This window comes from Phalaenopsis equestris, unplaced genomic scaffold, assembly GCF_001263595.1.
Source record: "Phalaenopsis equestris unplaced genomic scaffold, ASM126359v1 Scaffold220620, whole genome shotgun sequence".
Taxonomy (NCBI): domain Eukaryota; kingdom Viridiplantae; phylum Streptophyta; class Magnoliopsida; order Asparagales; family Orchidaceae; genus Phalaenopsis; species Phalaenopsis equestris.
In genome coordinates, this window is record NW_018238888.1 from 221914 (window position 1) to 240943 (window position 19030).

The 19030-nt window shown below is 30.7% G+C and overlaps 1 protein-coding gene across 1 annotated transcript in view; it reads left to right on the forward strand.

Annotated features, from left to right (window-relative positions):
* LOC110037534 (protein LOL3) overlaps positions 1–16713 on the forward strand; it is a 33196-nt gene extending 16483 nt beyond the window's left edge. Inside the window, exons 3-7 of the mRNA XM_020742199.1 lie at positions 6019–6126; positions 15003–15112; positions 15465–15527; positions 15611–15682; positions 16409–16713. Coding sequence (XP_020597858.1) covers positions 6019–6126; positions 15003–15112; positions 15465–15527; positions 15611–15682; positions 16409–16450 — 395 coding nt within the window. The 3' untranslated portion in view covers positions 16451–16713. The remainder of the gene's footprint in view (positions 1–6018; positions 6127–15002; positions 15113–15464; positions 15528–15610; positions 15683–16408) is intronic.
* Positions 16714–19030: the final 2317 nt, after the last annotated feature.

Genomic DNA, 19030 nt, shown 5'->3' on the forward strand with positions numbered 1-19030 from the left:
TTCGTCATCTGGGGTCGGCCGGACGAGTTCGCCGGCGGGCGAGTCAATTTAAGCCAAAATTGTGTGTGATGCAGTGAGTGCGTGAAATGCGGCGTTCGCGAGTAATCGAGTCACAAAGGGTTCACCTAAGGCTGTTGATCCTATAGGAACTCAATTTCGAGCCCTCTACATGTTGGTCCTTAGCCCTTGCAACTAGAAGTTGAGTGCTTGGAACCACTCATGCGAGTTCTTCACAAAAATGAGTCAAGAAGTGGCTTGAAGTTCTATGGGAGGCGGGCTCCATTACTAGTCCGCTAGGATGGTCAACCAGGAACTCCTAAGGCTAGATTATAGGTTCTGGGAGTAGGAGACTAAGACCTCACAAAAATGAGGTCAACACTGTGGTTCATGCCATTGCATGAAATTAAAGATAATGTTAGTATAGGATTTTTAGATCATCTAATAGTCAATTGAATCAAACTGGAGTCTTAGCTATATCGACTTTTATGTCAAAACATTTTACTTACTGAGAGCATTATGATATCTGACCTAAGAGTTTGGAATTACGAAGATTGGAACAGTGTCATATCAGTGTCAAATTCACAATAATCCATAAACAAGAATCATTCAAATAGTAAAGAGATACTAAACCACCTGAATTCATAATCATTGAAATACATATGACGATCCAAGTTGCAATAATACTAATAAAAAAAAAGTAACACTGAAACATTACCGTTTGATACCTATTTTCATTTGCTTTAATTCTTTTATAAACATATTCTTATGTCTTTTATTTTAATTCAAAGGAGCCTTTTCTAAAATAAACATTAAAACGATGAAATTAAACAACAACTTAGTAAATAATTATAATTTTATTGTGTACTATCTTTTATGCATATATTTTTACATGCAGGTTGTTCAAAAATGATCAATTAAAATTTCATTCTTATTTTAACCTTTAAATAATTGCATTTTTCTTTAATTAGAAACTATATAATATTTTAAATGCATTTTCATTTAAGAAGCTTTCTCTCAAGTATTGTCTAAAATATGGTACCAAGTAAGGTCCAATCATTTTCATTTTTATTTTTATTTATTTTTAGTCTTTTTATTTTAATTTTCATGCATTTGTATAATTGTGCCCCTAGCAAGTACCATAAGTGGGTGACTCCTATGATTTACTTAGCACAAATTTTTCATTTGATTAAATTAATCATACAATATATTTTCAATGTGAAGGTAATGAACGGACAATGAAAAAAACACGTTACATTGTTCATGTTATTATATTGAATTTAAACATATAATAGGATTTTTAATGCATATAATGATTCAAATAATTCAAATATGATTCTAATTAGATAAGAAAATACTTTTATCCTTCAAAGAAATATATTTAGTTCAAACAAAAATGCAATTACTCACTTTATTCATAAGACGTGTTTGTTTCTCTTTCTTCTTGAAATCAACTTCTTTTACTTACCACTCTTTTAAAGTGGTTTTCCCTTACTCTCGTCAATCAATATTTCACCTCTCATATACTCGTTTGTTGATCATGCCAAAACTCAAATTATAATTTCTATTTTTTCCCATATATATTATCTTCAAATAAGTAGACTATTCATATTAATATTAAATTTAATTTAAAATCAATCAACTTTAATATTTATTGACTTAAAAGTTAAATTAATATCATTACTACGTAATAAACAACTTAATATTTATAAAATACATGAATTAATATTTTTCTTAATTGTACATGCATTACATTATTTTAAATGCGGAGCTCTATTTCTAGAATATATTTTGTTCTTTTTTTTTTTCGTTGTTGAGCTTTATTGCTATTGCGGATTGAGTTCTCAGGTAAGCTTAATATACAATTTTGGGCTATTTTGCTTCCAATTAAGATTTCGTGGTCTTGGATGTGTCTAGAGATGTGGAATATAATGCAATTAGGGTCATTATTATTCTAAATGTAGGTTGCAATAATTTTAATGTTTGGGTGTTTTATTTATGTTTCTTGCAGTTGAGGAGAATGAAAATATTAATATGTGAAGGGGCTGTTTGAGATCACTTTTGATTTTGATTTTTTATTTTATTTTATTTTGTTTATGTTTTGATTTGAAATGATAACTTGTTTGTGGATATAGTATGTTTATTCGTTTTTAAAACACTCAAAACAACTTTTAGATGCTTCGATTATTTTAAAAAATAAGCTAATTTGTGTTTTAAAATAAAAATAAAAACATGTGAAACATGTTTTTAAAATAAAAGCAAAGATAAAAATAAAAACCATAAGTGATCCCAAACAATCTCTAACTAGTTGGATCTAGATTTTGATCGGCTGCATATTTTAACCCATTTTATATTAAATCTGTCATAGAAATTTAAAAAATATAACAATAATTAATAATCACAAACTAATTATAAAAATATTTTATAATTAATTTGGTATATCATATATGGTACTTAGTAGTGTTAAATATATGCTAAAAATTTGATAATCAAAACCATGCAACAACAAGTTTTTTCCACACTAAGTGTGGTTGGCTACATGAATCCTTTTTCATTTAATTTTAATAAATTAAAATCATTTTTTATACAACATGCTCAAGTCTTTTTAGGTCTACCACTATCTTTGTTATTATAAGTCGAATCTTAAACATCTACTCTCCTAAACGGATCATTAGATGATCTACATTTAATGTGACCAAACCATCTAAGACGACTTTCTCTAATCTTGTTTGTCACTGGAGCTAAACTAACTCTTTCACGGATACATTTGATTCGCATTGTCTCTAGGTGTCATGTCACTCTCCACCTAAGCATTCTTATCTCAACAACACTTAACTTAGTTTTATGCTTCTCTTTTAAATGATAACATTCTTTGCATTGCAGGTCTTATCACCATCTTATAAAATTTTCCTTTTAGCTAAACTGTACTTTTCTATCACACAATAGGCCCGATGCATTCCTCCACTTCAACCATCCAACTTGAATTCTACTAATAACTTCCCCATCACTTTATACTATTGACCCAAGATATCTAAAAGGTTCAATCCATTTAATGATTTGAAATCTCATTGTTACAACTCTGCCACTAGATCTACTACTACTAAAATTATATTCCATGTATTCAGTTTTAGATCTACCAAAACAAATGTATACCTCCATAATTCAAGTTTTTCCTAAACTGTTTCTCTAGTCTTATCCATAAGAAGGATTTCATCAGTGAAAAGCATATACCAAGATACATCCTTTTGTAAATGTCTAGTATGAGCATCCATAACTAAAGCAAAAATATATTGGCTCAAAGCGGATCTCTGATTTAATTCAACTGAAATAGAAAAATACTTGGCCATCTTCCTTCTGTTCAAACACAAGTAACATCTCTTGTATACATGTCTTTAATGATTTGATTATAAGTCATATCGACACTTTCTTTTCTAGAACTCTCCAAAGAACTTTTTTTGGAACCTTTTCGTAAGCTTTTTCTAAATCAATACAAATCATATGTAGATCCCCCTTACTCTTTTTGTATTTCTCCATCAAACCTCTCAATAAATGTATAGCTTCCACAGTAGACTTGCCTGACATAAATCTAAACTGGTTATGAGAAATATTTATTTCACGTCTTAACCTATGTTCAATTACTCTTTCTCATAATATTAATGTATAACACACTAATTTAATTCCTCGATAATTTGCGCACTTTTGTGCACCCCCTTTATTCTTAAAAATGGGGACTAAAATGCTCTTCCTCCACTCCTGGGCATCTTTGATAATCAAAACCTTAATTAACTTAAAATTGTTTTTAGTTATTTAGGAAATATTTAGTTATTATAGTTAGGATTTTTTTAACTTTATTAGCCTCTTAGCTAATTAAATGAAGATTAATTAATTTCAATTATGTAATAAATACTATTACTAAAGTTAACCTTATTTTTTCTCATTAAACTTATATTGATTTTATTTTTTAATAATATTCTTAATTTAAATTTTCATAACAATTTAATAATGAAAGTCAAGCTACATTTGCATATCTATGGATTTATTAATCACAATGATTTTAAAGAAAGTATGAATATTAAATTTTCACTTTTTCTAGTTGATTGCAGAGGTATATGATTCATTATGTTCAATTTCTAATTCAATTGTGTATTTTTTCTTTAAGTAGGAAGTATTTGTGTAATTTTTACTGGTTATCTGAAATAAACCTTATGGAATCTCATAAAAATACATTTTAAGTTTTCTTCATCTTTAGCCCCTTTTAGAATTAGATATATTGCATCGATTAGATAGCATATAAGAAACTTTCTATTACCTCTGCATGCATTATAGCCTTCATACATCTTGTTCATTAATCATATCCTAATTTGCAGAAAAATATTTTTGTTAGCATTTTTTATAACTATATTGATTATAAGTCTACACAAAATTTTAATGAAATGTATGTGAAATTCAATGAAGGGGATAAGTAATAGTTCACCTACATCCTTAGTGGTTTACTTTAGGAACCCTTAAGAAATTAACTTTTAAAATGACAAGATTATTATAAAGTTATATAATGAATAGGAACAAGGTATTCATGTTCAAAATTCTTCAATTATTCTAATATTAGTCTAAATTTTAATTACCGGATTTGTTTATATACCATTAAACATTAACTGATGTCCTAGATTCTTCTTTTTTCCCCCTTTAGCCCATTTAATGTATCTTTGTAAAATTTTCAAGAAATCATATTAATCTTATGTGGTTTGCTTCTTCCATTATTGACTTCCACTAGCTTCTAAAGAAGTTTCTTACTACGATTCTTGTCAATGGAGGCTATATTTGGAGTTACTTTGTTTTTTATACACAGGCATCTAAAGAATGTACAAAAATCATTGATGTCAAGTAAAATTTATATTTTGAGGTGCAAAATTTTCGTCTTGGATTTCATTTTTTAATCAAGTGTGAAACTTAAAATTTTATTTTGAAGGCTTTCTCCTGGTACAATTGTTAAGGCTTATTTTGTTAATGAACTTTTTCCTCTTTTCCTCATTTTCTTCTCCTCTTCTTCTTTTATGATTTTTTTTTTATCTTGTTGGGTTCGCTCCATTTCTAAGTTTCTTTGGATTGCATGAAATTTTGTATGGCTTTTTTGATCTTTAATTTCTATTACAAATGAATTAGGGGTGTTCTAGTAAGGTGGTGAAAATGGTTTATGATTAATGGCCTGTGCCATTGTTTTTTACATTGAGTGTTGGTCTGCATAAAAAGTCTTAAATTCTAACACAGCCTCCGTCAATATTCCTTGCAAAAAATTGAGTTAGCTTATCACTTATAGGGTGTTCTTCCTAATCTTGATTATTTTTCACCATAATTTAATTTATTAGCGCATTCCATCTGAAGCACCAGTTAATTTTCCATCCCCAAAATACTGTATATCCTTTTTTAATTTATAACTAGATATGTCTAAACGTTTGAATTCGTCATCTGATAAACATTTAAGATTTAGTTCTTTATTTCTTATTTTATGTTTGGTACCTGAATCAACAATTTAGTAGCTTCTGCAAGGGATAAGAACCCTAGCTTGACTTGGATTAAACAAATTTACCGTGGGTTGCAACTTTTCATGCAAATTTGCAGAATAAATAAAAATGATTAGAAAAGAGAGCCTAAAGGGGAAACCATAAAACGAATTGTTATATGTGCTGAGATGAATTTGTAGATTATTATTATTATTATTTTTCAATTTCTTGAATACTAGAGTATGATTTGTGCTTGACTTTATTCCTAATGGTAGGTTAGGGCAAAACCAGTACTCTATATATAGCCTGCTATGATAATTGCCTTGGCTCATCGCTAACCTGTTTTTAAAGTATTGAGCCATACAATTGGGCAAACAATTTCCTATCAACTGTAACTAGTTCATGTCTTTTGTTTGCTTTACATTTTAAAGTGCAAGAAAAATATTGTTTTCTTCTCTACAAATTTTAAAATGGATAAGGAGTTTAGCAACTTATATGCTTCTCTACAATTTTGAATTTGCAGATAGGGCTCAGATAATATGTGGAGGGTGTCAAATTTTGTTGATGTATGCTCGTGGTGCATCTACTGTAAGGTGCTCCTGCTGTAACACGATAAATGTCGCAAGAGCAGGTATTTTGTTATGTTTGAATATTTAAATGTTGCAATAAAGGATTTATTGGTATCAATACTAGCTATTTGTATGCTAATATTGACCGTGTTGACTGTTATTTGACGACAATGCATGTTAAACTTTATATTTTATGTTCACAGTAGAAAAAATAATCTTCCATGTTTGTCCATATGAGACTCAGGAGTTGTTTGGTTGAATATTCTTTAGCTAACACTATCATGTAGATAACAATATTTTTCACTCAATGAATCTATCAAATTAAGTATGTTTGGTTAAATGTTATGTTAATAATCTAATGTTATCTAGAAATATCAATGGTGATTTTAAAATTTTATTTGATGACATATTAAGAAATTACAATTAGAAAAAACTGTATTTGTAGGTTGTATTGTTCATGAATGCCTATTTGTGTACATTGATATTCGAAATGCTACTAAATTATTCCCACTCAAAAAGGTATCCGAGCACCACTATTCCCTATCCGATTTCACCTACCTAAACTTCTCCTTTCTCTGTCTATTTTACCTTTCGGTCTTTCTCCCTCTTCTAGCTTTGTTCAATGCCTGCATCTAATCTTGCATCTTGCCTTCGCTTCACGGAACAGCCCCATCTTACTTGGGGTCTGATCTTTCCATGCCTGCATCTAATTTTCCTCTTAGTCTCTCTATTTCTCTTTTAATAGTGTCATGGCTTCTATCTCTCTTAATATTTAGATGAAACCCTCTAACATGAGTTCATAATTAAATTTTAGTTTGCCAACTCTTCTATGGTTGTGGCCATTTTCTTATTGCTTCTTACATTAACTGCATCATGATGATTTTTTTTCTAAAAGTAGTGACACCATCAAGTTTCCTAAGTGTGAGTATGAAATTACATATTTCTTAAGTTACTATGCGCGCCTATGACTATTGTCATGTGTGATCTATCTCGTGCCAATGTTGCCGCATGAGTTTCAATCTCTTGTGTCTTTGACTAAAAAGAGAGAAAATAAAAGGTAAATTTATGATACATCTGCCCACTTGCTTGTATTATTTTTTTTCTTACGTATGCTTGCTCGTGTTCCCCTCCCCCTCTCTCATCTCTCCTATGTCTCCTTCTATTCATGCTTAAGTTCTTGAAACCCTTGGCATTGAAGAATTGAAGAACACGTGATTGCCACTCGCTGTGGAAGATGTTGGCAGGACCAAGAAAATGAAGGAGAAGAAAATTGATGAGACTTACTGATTTAAATTAAATTTTGCTCAAATCATGTTATCCAAAGACTTCTTCGACGTTGTTTTACTTGCTCGGATCATTCCTCGCATCATCCATTCCCAGCTAAATGTGGTAAACTTATTTAATTTAAATTTTAAATTGCTTCTACTATAAGTTTTTCTCTTAAAAAGTCTAACAACTAGCTCTAATTGGAAGTTTTTTTTAGTTATTAGGAGAGATAATCAACCATAGGGGTATACGCTCATACAAAACTTGGAGCCAGAAATTTTTTTTTTGTGCAAAATGAGGGTGAAATTTATGGATAGCATCTTATCTAAAATCTAAACTGCCTTATAAAAATTTGACTTGGAACGTACTCTTTCATGAGAGCCAAGCTTGAATTTTTGTAGCTCGCATATCTAAGATGTGGGGCTTTCTTTGTTAAACCAACTTTTAGAATGTGATCTCTGTTGCTTAAAATCTATATTATAAGATCAATAAAGTGATAAAGGACCTCCAAAAATACTATCGTCCTTTGCAAGGAAAGTAGTGTGTTACTACAAACATTCCTTCACGATTAACTTGATTGTTTGGCAAAAAACGAAATGAAGAATTTTTTTACCAAATTTATCTCCAGTTTGCACTCTTCATTGTAAGGTGTATAATTTTATTTAGTTGGTGACTCCATGGTAGCTAATATTTTATTTGATTCATCTAAAGTTCTTTGTGTCAATCATATTTGGTAGCTATCTTTACAGGTGGTAAGGGCAATCATCGTCATTTTAGCAGAGTAATGGTGGTCATGATTGTAATACTTTTTTCCCTTGCCCTCATTGCGGCCTCATTTCTTATCCTCCTGAACGTTGTTGGGAGAAATATGTTTACCCCTCCACTATTTGGGATGTTTTCACATTAATTTGACTCTTCCTTTCCCCTTTGGTTCCTACTCTTTCAAGACAAATTTTATTTCTTTGGAAGGCAAGCTAACTACTTCAACTATCATAAAAATAACCATCTCCTGTGCTTTCTCTTTCACTATAGCTATATGAAACTCCACAATCATAAAAATCGCTATCTGTTATGTTTTCTCTTTTATTATAGCTATTTTGACCTCCGTGTCATGGGTTTTCAAGTTAGGTGCCTTATCTCATGTCATGGTTTATCCTAATCTCTGCATATATCCTATCTATCACCTATCATTGTTGCTTATGGTTCTCTTTTCTTTTAGAAGTTCTACATGTCTTTTGCTGTCAATTGTTTGTCTATTTAAAATATTTTTAAGATTCATAATTGTTCAGCTACATTTTATCCTTTTCATTATATTTTTTAGCATCTTTGCTTAAGGAAGATAATTGGTAGTGTTAAAAGTTATAAGTATCTAATACGAACAATTGATGCTCTTTTCACCATCTTTTCATCTAATACTTCATATTATTGGGATTGTTAATTTTGTCATCTTCTTCAGATAGACTTTCAAATTATTATTATTATTATTATTTTTTCACTCTATTAGTGTGAATTTCCTGCCTAAAAATTGGGTAATACCAATGTATTTATGTTCCTTCCCTTTTTACTAGTACTCAACATCTTCTTTTTGGTTTCTCCTTTCATGCATTTAGGGCCTATATCCTGTTCTCATAACTTGGGATTCTAGTATTTTGTCACTCACATTGATGATTATTTTAGTATTACTTGTCAAATGTTGGTCAGAAGTTGCACATATTTTTCAACATTTCATCAAAGAAATTGAAGTGCAATTCTGTATCTTAATTAAAATTTTACACATTGATAATGCTTTGAAATTTATACAATCTCAATTTCATAAACTTTTGTTTCAATAGTTGTATAGTTCATGAAAACTTTGCTCATATATTGTCTAGACAGAATGGTGTGTTTGATTGCATAAATTGCTCTCTGTTTGATCTTGCTTGAACCTTAATGTTCCATTCGAATGTTCGTTGACAATTTTGAGGAGATGCAATATTGACAGCTTGCTATCTCTTCATCTACCTCTCTTTTGATTCTTGTCCAACTTTTGTTTACTCTACCAACATGGATATTTTGTTTAGTCTTTTGATAATCAGAAAAGCTTTCTCCTTGTCCCATTCGGTACATATTATTTTGGCATTCTTGCACATAAAAGGATGTCATTTTACTGATCTTCTTATCCTTGAAATGTGCATATTGCATTAATAGATCAAAAAAATTACAAAATAGTATAAAATGGGCCAGGCCCTACAAAATATGGGCAGGCTCAAAAGGGATGGAATAAAAAAGAAAGTGTGAACTATCCACATTCCTAACAAAAAACCCATCAAACGTAGCATTTTGAGCACAAGTATGGGCAACTATATTTTTTTATTTATCTATATGTTGGAATAAGATTTGTTTGAAGGATGACAAAAAAGACAAGTCCACCAAACCTTGCAGTTGTATCTTCAAGTGTTGGTATCCTTTGCTTGTTGAAGAGCTGATATAATATTGATATTTTTGCTTGCAATAATAATCCTATCACATCAAGCATCCATGGCTCAAGGTAATGACAAATAGAAGAAATAGCAGCAAGTTCCACGTTGGCTGAATCCCAATGCTCAATGGGTCGACCTGTCGCAAGAATCAGATCAACAATTTTGTCCCGAATAACAATGCCGATGCCACCTGAATAAGAAGGAAGAAGAGGGGAACCAAAAAGCGTTTAGTAACAGTCTCCTATTGCTTTGATTTATTTGTGGAGGTCACGCTTAACATTGATAATATAAAGAAATAAAACCAATCGAATCATCCGTGGGTTTGGAGAGAACCTGGAGAACCTCCTGAGCATTTCCAAAATCTGGAATGGAAATTCCCCACTGCAGCAGTAATTTCTGTTTGGTAGCCAGAAGTACTTTGCATATTGAAGTTATATGATTTGTGTCCTCGAACACATTACAGCTCCACTGGCAGCATCTGCCATCCGTAAGCCCCCTCTTTAACAGCCAACAGTTGGTTGGTATTGCATCAATAGCAATTCGTCACCAGAAAAGTTTTCACGCGGGTGAACCTTGAGTTTTTTTCAACTTGCTGAACAAGTGCTTGTTCACACCCAAAACTGCAGCATAGGAGATAGAAGTAATGGTTTTACCAGATATATACTTTCGTCAATGTTATTTTTTATGAGATCACAATTTTTTCTGCCTCCTTAGAGTTACCTTCAACCTCCTTTTATAGCAACACTTAATGTACAATTTATGATTCAATCGAGTATTCATTTGCTGAATCTTTCTCATTTACTTGAAACGCCCTACAAAATGATAAAATATATTGTAATGTTTATCCTTTTTACTCTGATATGGAATCTAATCATTTATTCTTTTTTCTAAAAAATTTTCCCTTTCTTTATCCTCTATCTCTATTCCTGGCACTTGATAATAATTAGTTAAGAATCTCTCTTTGAAAAAAGCTATGGATTCTTAGATGGGTAGTAGTCAGTATACCGTGGATTTGGTTTACTGTCCTTCTGAGGTTAATACCATTAATTGCTATTGGTTTTTCACGGATAAATTTCATCCTGATGTTTCTATCAATTGATATAAAGCTTGGTTAGTTGCCAAATGATTCACTTTGGTTTATGACACAGACTATTTTGATACATTCTTCCTTTTTCCTAGATTTAACTCTTTGAATTTTTATTTTAGCAGGCATTAATCAAGCTTGATCTCCATAATAATGAATGTGATTAGTGTTTTCTCTTATGATGAACTTCAGTTGGTTGTTTTGCAGAGCAACCTTCTGAGTATGTTGTTCAAGAGAAGGAACGTGTATGTTTACTTAGGAAGGCTATCTATAACCTTAAAAGTTGTCTATTAGCTTGATGTGATAAATTTTACATAATATTTGTTGAAAGTGGTCGTAGTAGAGAGCTACATATCATTTTTATTTGTCGAACATAAGTCATGCTTTGTCATGCACGTTTATGTGGATGCATATTTTTCATTGGTAGCGATTATAATGACATCTCTAAGGTAAATCACTATTTGCAAATGTGTTCTATCACTAAACGCCTTGAACAACCCAAGTATTTTGCTATTTTTTAATTTTCTTGCTTTTAAAATGGGGGTTTGCCATTTTAAAGAAAGTATGCTATTAATCTTCCCAAAGAAAATTATCTATTTGATTGTAAGCTTGGAATACTCCTATGGAGTTTCAGACCACATTTGATTATGAAGAACTATTTGTTAACTTGTCTCAATTTTGAAGGTTGGTTGCCAAGTTGATTTATATAGTTGCTACATGGTTTTTATTAGCTTTCATATACAAAGTCCTAAACAAAAGTATTGGAAAACTTTCATGTGAATTCTTAGGTATATCAATAAATCTTTTGGAAAAAGGGTATTTGTATGCTAAAATCCTAAATTTAAATATTGAAGCATTCTTTGATATTGAATATGCTAGCTTTAGTTAAGGAAGTCTCCTTGGAATATTATATTTTTGCTGGAGATCATCCGGCTCCTGAAAAGTAAGGAGCAAACTATTATTATTAGTTCCAATGCAAAGGCTAAATACAAACTGTACCGTCATCTATATTGTAGTAAATTTTGTGTTGTATAAATAAACTAAATACATTGAAGTTGTTTGTAATTTCAATTTGTATGTTGTGCTTTCCAAAAATATTATTATTCCCTTTCTTTTCACTTTCCATTTTTGAATAAGTGACATATTATATCTTTACTAAGTTCCTAGGAGATGTTTCCTTGTTCATGAAAGAATCCAGAGTTATCATTTATATATGCTCTAGATTGAGACGAAGTATTGGTATGTTAAAAAAGTAGGGGCATTTACGCACATACCACCCAATTCCTATTTATTTACATATATAACACCTAAACTTTACTTTTTTACATTTATACCAGCCAATGTTTTACTTTTTAAAAGTGTAATACATCTTTTCATGCATAGGTAAGGTGGTATATCTGTAAAAATTGAAATTTAGGTGTTAGATATGCAAGTACATAAGAATGGAATGGTATGTATGTGAATCTTCCAAAAAAGTAATATTAGGAAAAGTGTACATTTGAAAAATATACTTTATGTATGCTATTTAAAGGGGCCAAGATTTGGTACATATAACACACTGAATATTTCCTCCCAAACAAGAGTAATTTTTTTAGTTTGTTAGTTTGACACACAAATGTCAATAAATTTCTCGAACATGTAGATGGCTTTTAAAATGCGATAGGATATAATTAGTAGTTAGGAAATCATTATTTAAAGATGTTAGTGAACAAGTAGTTGATATGTACTAATGACATGGTATTATATAACATCAACTAAACAAATAGCCTCTTACTCTCTAATTTTCACAGCATTCTACTATATATGGGCTTTCCTTTGGTTATATGACGTTATGGAGTTTTTTTTTTTTTTAATTTGTTGATGTGTGAGATTTATACTTTCATAGTTTAACATCTATATAATTATATGTAAAGCTTAGATATCACGAGTGAATGGATATTTGTAATTCTATGAAGCTGAGATTTTGGCTTATGAGAACGTTCAAAATTGAATTGATTTTTGCTTTGGATCAAGCTTGAATCAAGTAAAAATAATTATATGTAAAGCTTAGATATCAAAGTAAGATCAAGCTAAGCCACAAGCTAATTTTTACCTCAGTCTAATATTTAAGTTGGGCTGAAATAAAATTGACACGATTTGAGATAAGCCAAAATATCAGTAGTTCACACACACAGTGACCTACTATTGAGTTGGGTCAAGCTATGAGTTAATTTTAAGCCAACATATATATGTTGGGGACAATTTTGAGCTCTAATTGGATCAACTTGACTCATTTTGTTTTCACTGCTATTTATAGTGTTGAGACTTTACTTAAAGATTGAATTATATTTTGAACAAACTGAGCTCAAACGAAGCTAAACTAATTCTCGACATGCCAAAGTTTTCGCTACCAATTTTCAAGCCAATTTCTAGCTGAGCTACTATAAGGTTGAGTTTATTTGTGTTATGCTCTATATATATATATATATATATATATATATGTATTATGCATGCTAGTAATTCTTAATGATGAACATTAGTTATTGTTAAAATTAAGCTTCTTTGATCTGATCTAGGGCAAAATGAAATCAATTTTGAACATGAGCCAACTTGAAGTCGATTTGTTATGTTCATGGTAATATTAATTGAGGATTAGATATGCTTGTATTTTGATTCTTTCATACTAATTTTTTTTAAGCATTGGTCATTAGTTGCAATGTCAAATTATAGAAAAGGCAATTATCAGGTGATATGATTGGTGTCGTTGAAGTGTAGATTAGTAGACGATTTGTTGTGCAAAATTGCTTGCTTTCACTTAGGGGTTCTAATAAAAAAAATCAATATGGATTAGATAAAATAATGCTCGTGATTTTATCAATCAAAATCTTTGCTAAGAAGTGGGCTTTTATGATATTTAATGCATATTTGGTTGATTAGTGATTTTCTCATTCAAATTTATACAAAGGAATGATAGAAGATTTGCTGGCCCAAAATTGCTTGCTTTCACTTGGGGGTTCTCATCCTAGTGAAAACACGTCTTATTATCAATAAGATGTCAAATGATTCGACGAATGATGATTAAATTAAATGAGGAGTTATTTACATAATTGACTAAGTTATTTCATGACTAAGGAAATATAAAGTTGAGAAATTGTGAAATAATTTAAGTATCCTACTAATTATTGAAATATAATGGCATCACACTATGATACTTTATGTTTATGTTTATTGCTATTGGAGCTCTACGAAGGAAGCATTTTAGCGGCCTAATAATATTGTAGATGACTTATTTGATCTAATTTTCCCCCAATAATAATAAATTATGAAAATTGCAATGCCACTAGATGTCTTACAAAGCCATTGGATGTCTTGCAAAGAAGTAATGTTGAGTTTTTTTGTCTTTATTTGAAAGAAGAATGTAGTTTTGGCCTAAATTTTTTGAATCATGCTTAGGTGGCCTATTTCAAAGCATTTAGAGGGTGCTTTAGTTTTCATAAATTTGAAAGAGGAGGCGGAATTGCGTCGGGTCGAAGAACCTTGTTGATCTCCTCCTTGAGATAACCTTGACGGAAGAAAGTTTTAATGGCTGCCTTGCGGAGTGGCCATCCTCGTAAAGCAATAATTGAGATAATCATTTTTAATATCGTCCTTATAGTTTTAATAAAAAAACATTTCTTTATAATCAACCCAATGCTTGCACTTTACCAAAGACAAATAAATGTCCTTTGTAGCAATGTCGGGTATCATTAGAGTGAAGCTCTATAGAGTAAACCCATTTATAACCAATGACTTCTTACATTTAGAATGAAAAAAGAGAAATTTACTTACCTAGCACACAAATATGAAAGTTTAGATGTTAGATATGTAACTATATAGGAATTTTATGAAAAATTTAAAAATTGGCAGATATCTATTGCATTTAATGCATTTTTTGCATATATAGAGTAGATTTGAGACTTCTATCAAATCATTGACATTGGAGTCATCTACAAATTAAACCTTTAAAGAAGATTATTATCTATACTCTTTATTTAAAACTTTTTTTTCTTAAGTTATTTTCTCTAAAGGAATGAGCAGAATTACAAAACCATCTGCTTAATCTTTAAAATCAAATGCTAACATTTTTTTTTTTTTATTTGCTTGTAAATAGCCAACCAGGTTGCTCAATTGAGTTGTGGTCATTGCCGGACAACTCTAATGTATCCTTATGGAGCTCCTTCTGTCAAATGTGCAGTATGCCGCTATATCACCAATGTCGGGGTATGCCAGCAATTTTATTTTTGGCGGCATTTACATACATACCACCCAATTTTTATGTATTTTCATGTCTAACTTTGAAATTTTACTTCTAACATATTTAACACTCAGACCTTTCATATCACATCAAAAATACTATTATTTTAACTTCTAAAACGTGAAATACACATTTTCATACATAGGTGAGATGGTCTATATGTAAAAATTAAAATTTTGATGTAAGATATGTAAATGCATAGGAATTGAGTGGTATGCATAGGAATTGAGTGGTATGTAGTATGTATGTAAATCTTCCTTTTATTATTTTACATCTTTCTCCTCTATTCAAATTTAATTTTCATTTATATATTTGCAGATGAGTACTATTAGACCTCCCACTCCCTTGCCTCCCTCAACCACATCAGTCACAGCTTCAGCTGTATGCTCATTCCAACTTTTTCTATAACTACAAAATCAACCAGCTTATATCATTTCTCTTAATTTTTATGTGCTATGTTGCAGGCTCGCAAGCAGAGTAACAGTGTGACGGTTGTTGTTGAGAACCCAATGTCAGTGGATGAAAATGGCAAATTGGTAAATATGATTCAATATGCTCATTGTTATTATACATTTGGAAGATTTACATACATACCCATTAGAACTTCTTAGGTGTCTATATTTCTAATGTCTAAACTTTTAGTATTTACTTATAAAACACTAAAATATTTAACAACAGTGCAAATACATCTCTTGTTTTAATATTTTGATGTATTGAAGTGATTATGATATACTAAAGTGTTATTGTAAGTTGATATCAAAGCTTAAATGTTAGATATGTAAATAGTAAGATTTATTGGTATGTATGTAAATCTCATTATATATATATATATATATATATATACATTACAGAATTTTTAAGTATTTACATATCTAATGTGATAACACGCCTAAATATGTTATCTTTATTTATCTATGACTAGAATGTATATATCTCATCAAAATATATAGATGAAAATGTGGGCGGCGTACCCCGATCTATTGGTTGGCATCCACAATTTGAGTCCCCTCAAGTTGGGGGTTCGAATCCCCTCTGACACGGTTGGTCTTAAGGAGGTGGGACTCGAATTGTTCGGTACATTAGGGGTGGCTGGAGCCTCGTATAATAGCCTCTAGCCATTCCTTTATATATATATATATATATGAAAAGGTGTGTTTTTTTGTGTTAATTAAATAAATATAAAGCATTGGATATTAGATATGTAAATATACATGAAATTTATGGTATTTCTGTAAATATCACAATATTTTTTCTTCTTGTAGGTGAGTAATGTTGTTGTAGGAGTTGCCACTTGTAAGAAATGATGTTTGCAGAGCTGCCAAATGAATCTGCTGTAAGTTGCAACTTCATTAGTATTGGTGAATGTAATGCAATTACGTTTTGTCTGGAATGGATAGTGTATAGTGAAAGTGAAGATTATGAGAATTTGTTGCTCATTTACATGGAAAAAAAAAAGGAACTGTTTTAGGGTTCCTTTGCACGAACTTTGAAGTCTCTGAAATGCATATTTGTGTATTGGGTTCAGGGCTTTTGGATTGATTCACTTATAAATGATGGTTTTATGTTATGCTATGTATATTTGTGTATTACAACATTTATGAGATTTCCTCGTAAGAAGAAACATTTATATGTAAATAATTTTAGTTAGAGCGTTTATCTTGTATGAATGGTTTGGTTTTCACATTTACACACACACACACACATATATGTATGTATGTATGTATGAATGTGTGTGCACGCATATGTATGTATGTAGGTGCAAGCAGACATATGTATGTATGTTGTGTCGTGTACCCCGACCTGGTGGTTGGCATCCACGGTAGAAGACCCCTCAGTTTGGGGGTTCAAATTCCCTCTAGCACAGTTGGTCTTAAGGAGGCGGTACTTGAATTGTTAGGCATATTAGAGGTGGTTAGAGGCTCGTATAATAGCATCTGGTCGTTCCTTTAATATATATATATATAGGGTGCAACTAGTGGTCTGTTGGTAGAGGCATGTTGGTTGACAATTTTGGCGGTCCTCTAGGTTCTTGGTTTGAATCCATCTGGGTCGAATTAACATATATGGGGTGGATAGACACATGTTGTCCTTCATCTTTGTAGAAAAACAATATATACATACCACAATTCTCAAATGCATTATCTAACACCCAAATTTTTATATTTATATGCATACAACATAAATCTTTAACAGACATAAACAATGTCATCATAATTAATTTTTAAATGTGAAATATACTTTTAAGTGCATAGATTTGTGGCATCAAAGTGGTATAAGTGTAATTATCAAATTTTAGTTGTTAGTTATATAAATATGTTAGAATTATATGGTATGTTAGTTTTTTTCTTTATGTATATGGAAGATTTACATGCATATCACTTAATTTGTCTCTATATGTGTAAGAAAAATATAATGAAAGTCTATTTTTGTAATTAATTATAAATCTTTTATTTTATGTATTTTTATATTAACAAAAAACTTCTGATTGAATAATTTTTGTGGTGCCAGCTTGCAGTTTCTTATGATTGTATGCATCTTTGCCGAACCTCGTAAATCTCTGTGTGTTCTTTTAGATTTGTGTTTATTCCTATTTTTCTTCGCTCTAATTTCTCAACAAGACATACGCATAACTTTTATAACGATTATTGTTTATTACACAATAAGCCAAATCACACAACTAGTTTTTTCTTTATGGATATGGAAGATTTACATGCATATCACTTAATTTGTGTGTATATGCGTGCGTGCGTGCGTGCGTGTCTATATATATATATATATATAAGAAAAAATATAATGAAAGTCTATTTTTGTAATTAATTATAAATCTTTTATTTTATATGTTTTTATAGTAACAAAAAATTTCCGACTGAACAATCCTTGTGGTGTCAGCCTGCAGTTTCTTATGATTGTAGGCATCTTTGTCGAACCTCGTAAATCTCTGTGCGTTCTTTTGAATTTGTGTTGATTCTTGTTTTTCTTCCTCCTAACTTCTCAACAAGACATACACATAACTTTTATAACAATTATTGTTTATTACACAATAAGCCAAATCACACAAACAAAACTTTGCAAACTCCCTAAATATTTAAAATTACTTGTTTTTCTTGCAAAATTCTCACCCCAAGTAATCTATTGATTGTTAGTTGGAGAATTTCCATTTGCTTACATCAAAAGTTGGGTATGGAATTTTACATAAAAAATGGCACATTTTTTATATATTTACATCTCAAACCCCAAAATTTTCATATTTGCTTACATAACACACAAATATTTGACATCATTTCAAAATTATTATCATCACTATTTTTATAAAAGCTAAATACACTTTTTCATGACGCAAATGTTTTGTAATGTAAATATCAAAATTTAGCTGTTAGATATGTAAATGCGTAAGAATTGCGAGGTATGTTTGTAAATTTCTCAAAAAAAAAAAAAGATACACCTCTCTAATTTTTATTTAATTACATTAAAACTGAACCCCCCCAATATGAAAACCTAAATTAAAATCAAAGAAGAATTAAGAGCATAATCAACCATTAGCTTCTTCTCTACAAATTATCAACCAATATTTATAATTATTTGACCTTTAATCTCTACAATAACTTGTGTTGCATGCCTTAGTCTGTTGCATGACATCCTCTGTGTAAGACCCCTCAAGACGGTGGTTCAAATCCCCTCCGGCACAGTTAGCTTTAAGGAGATGGTGCTCGTATTGTTAAGCATATTAGGAGTGACTGGAGAATCTTATAATAGCCTGTGGCCATTCCTTTAAGAAAAGAAGAAAAAAAATCTCTACAATAACTTATGTTACATGCTGAATAATTAGTTGGTAAGAAATTAAGAAGTCAGCCATCACAAGACATCATAAAACTTTAACAAATCCC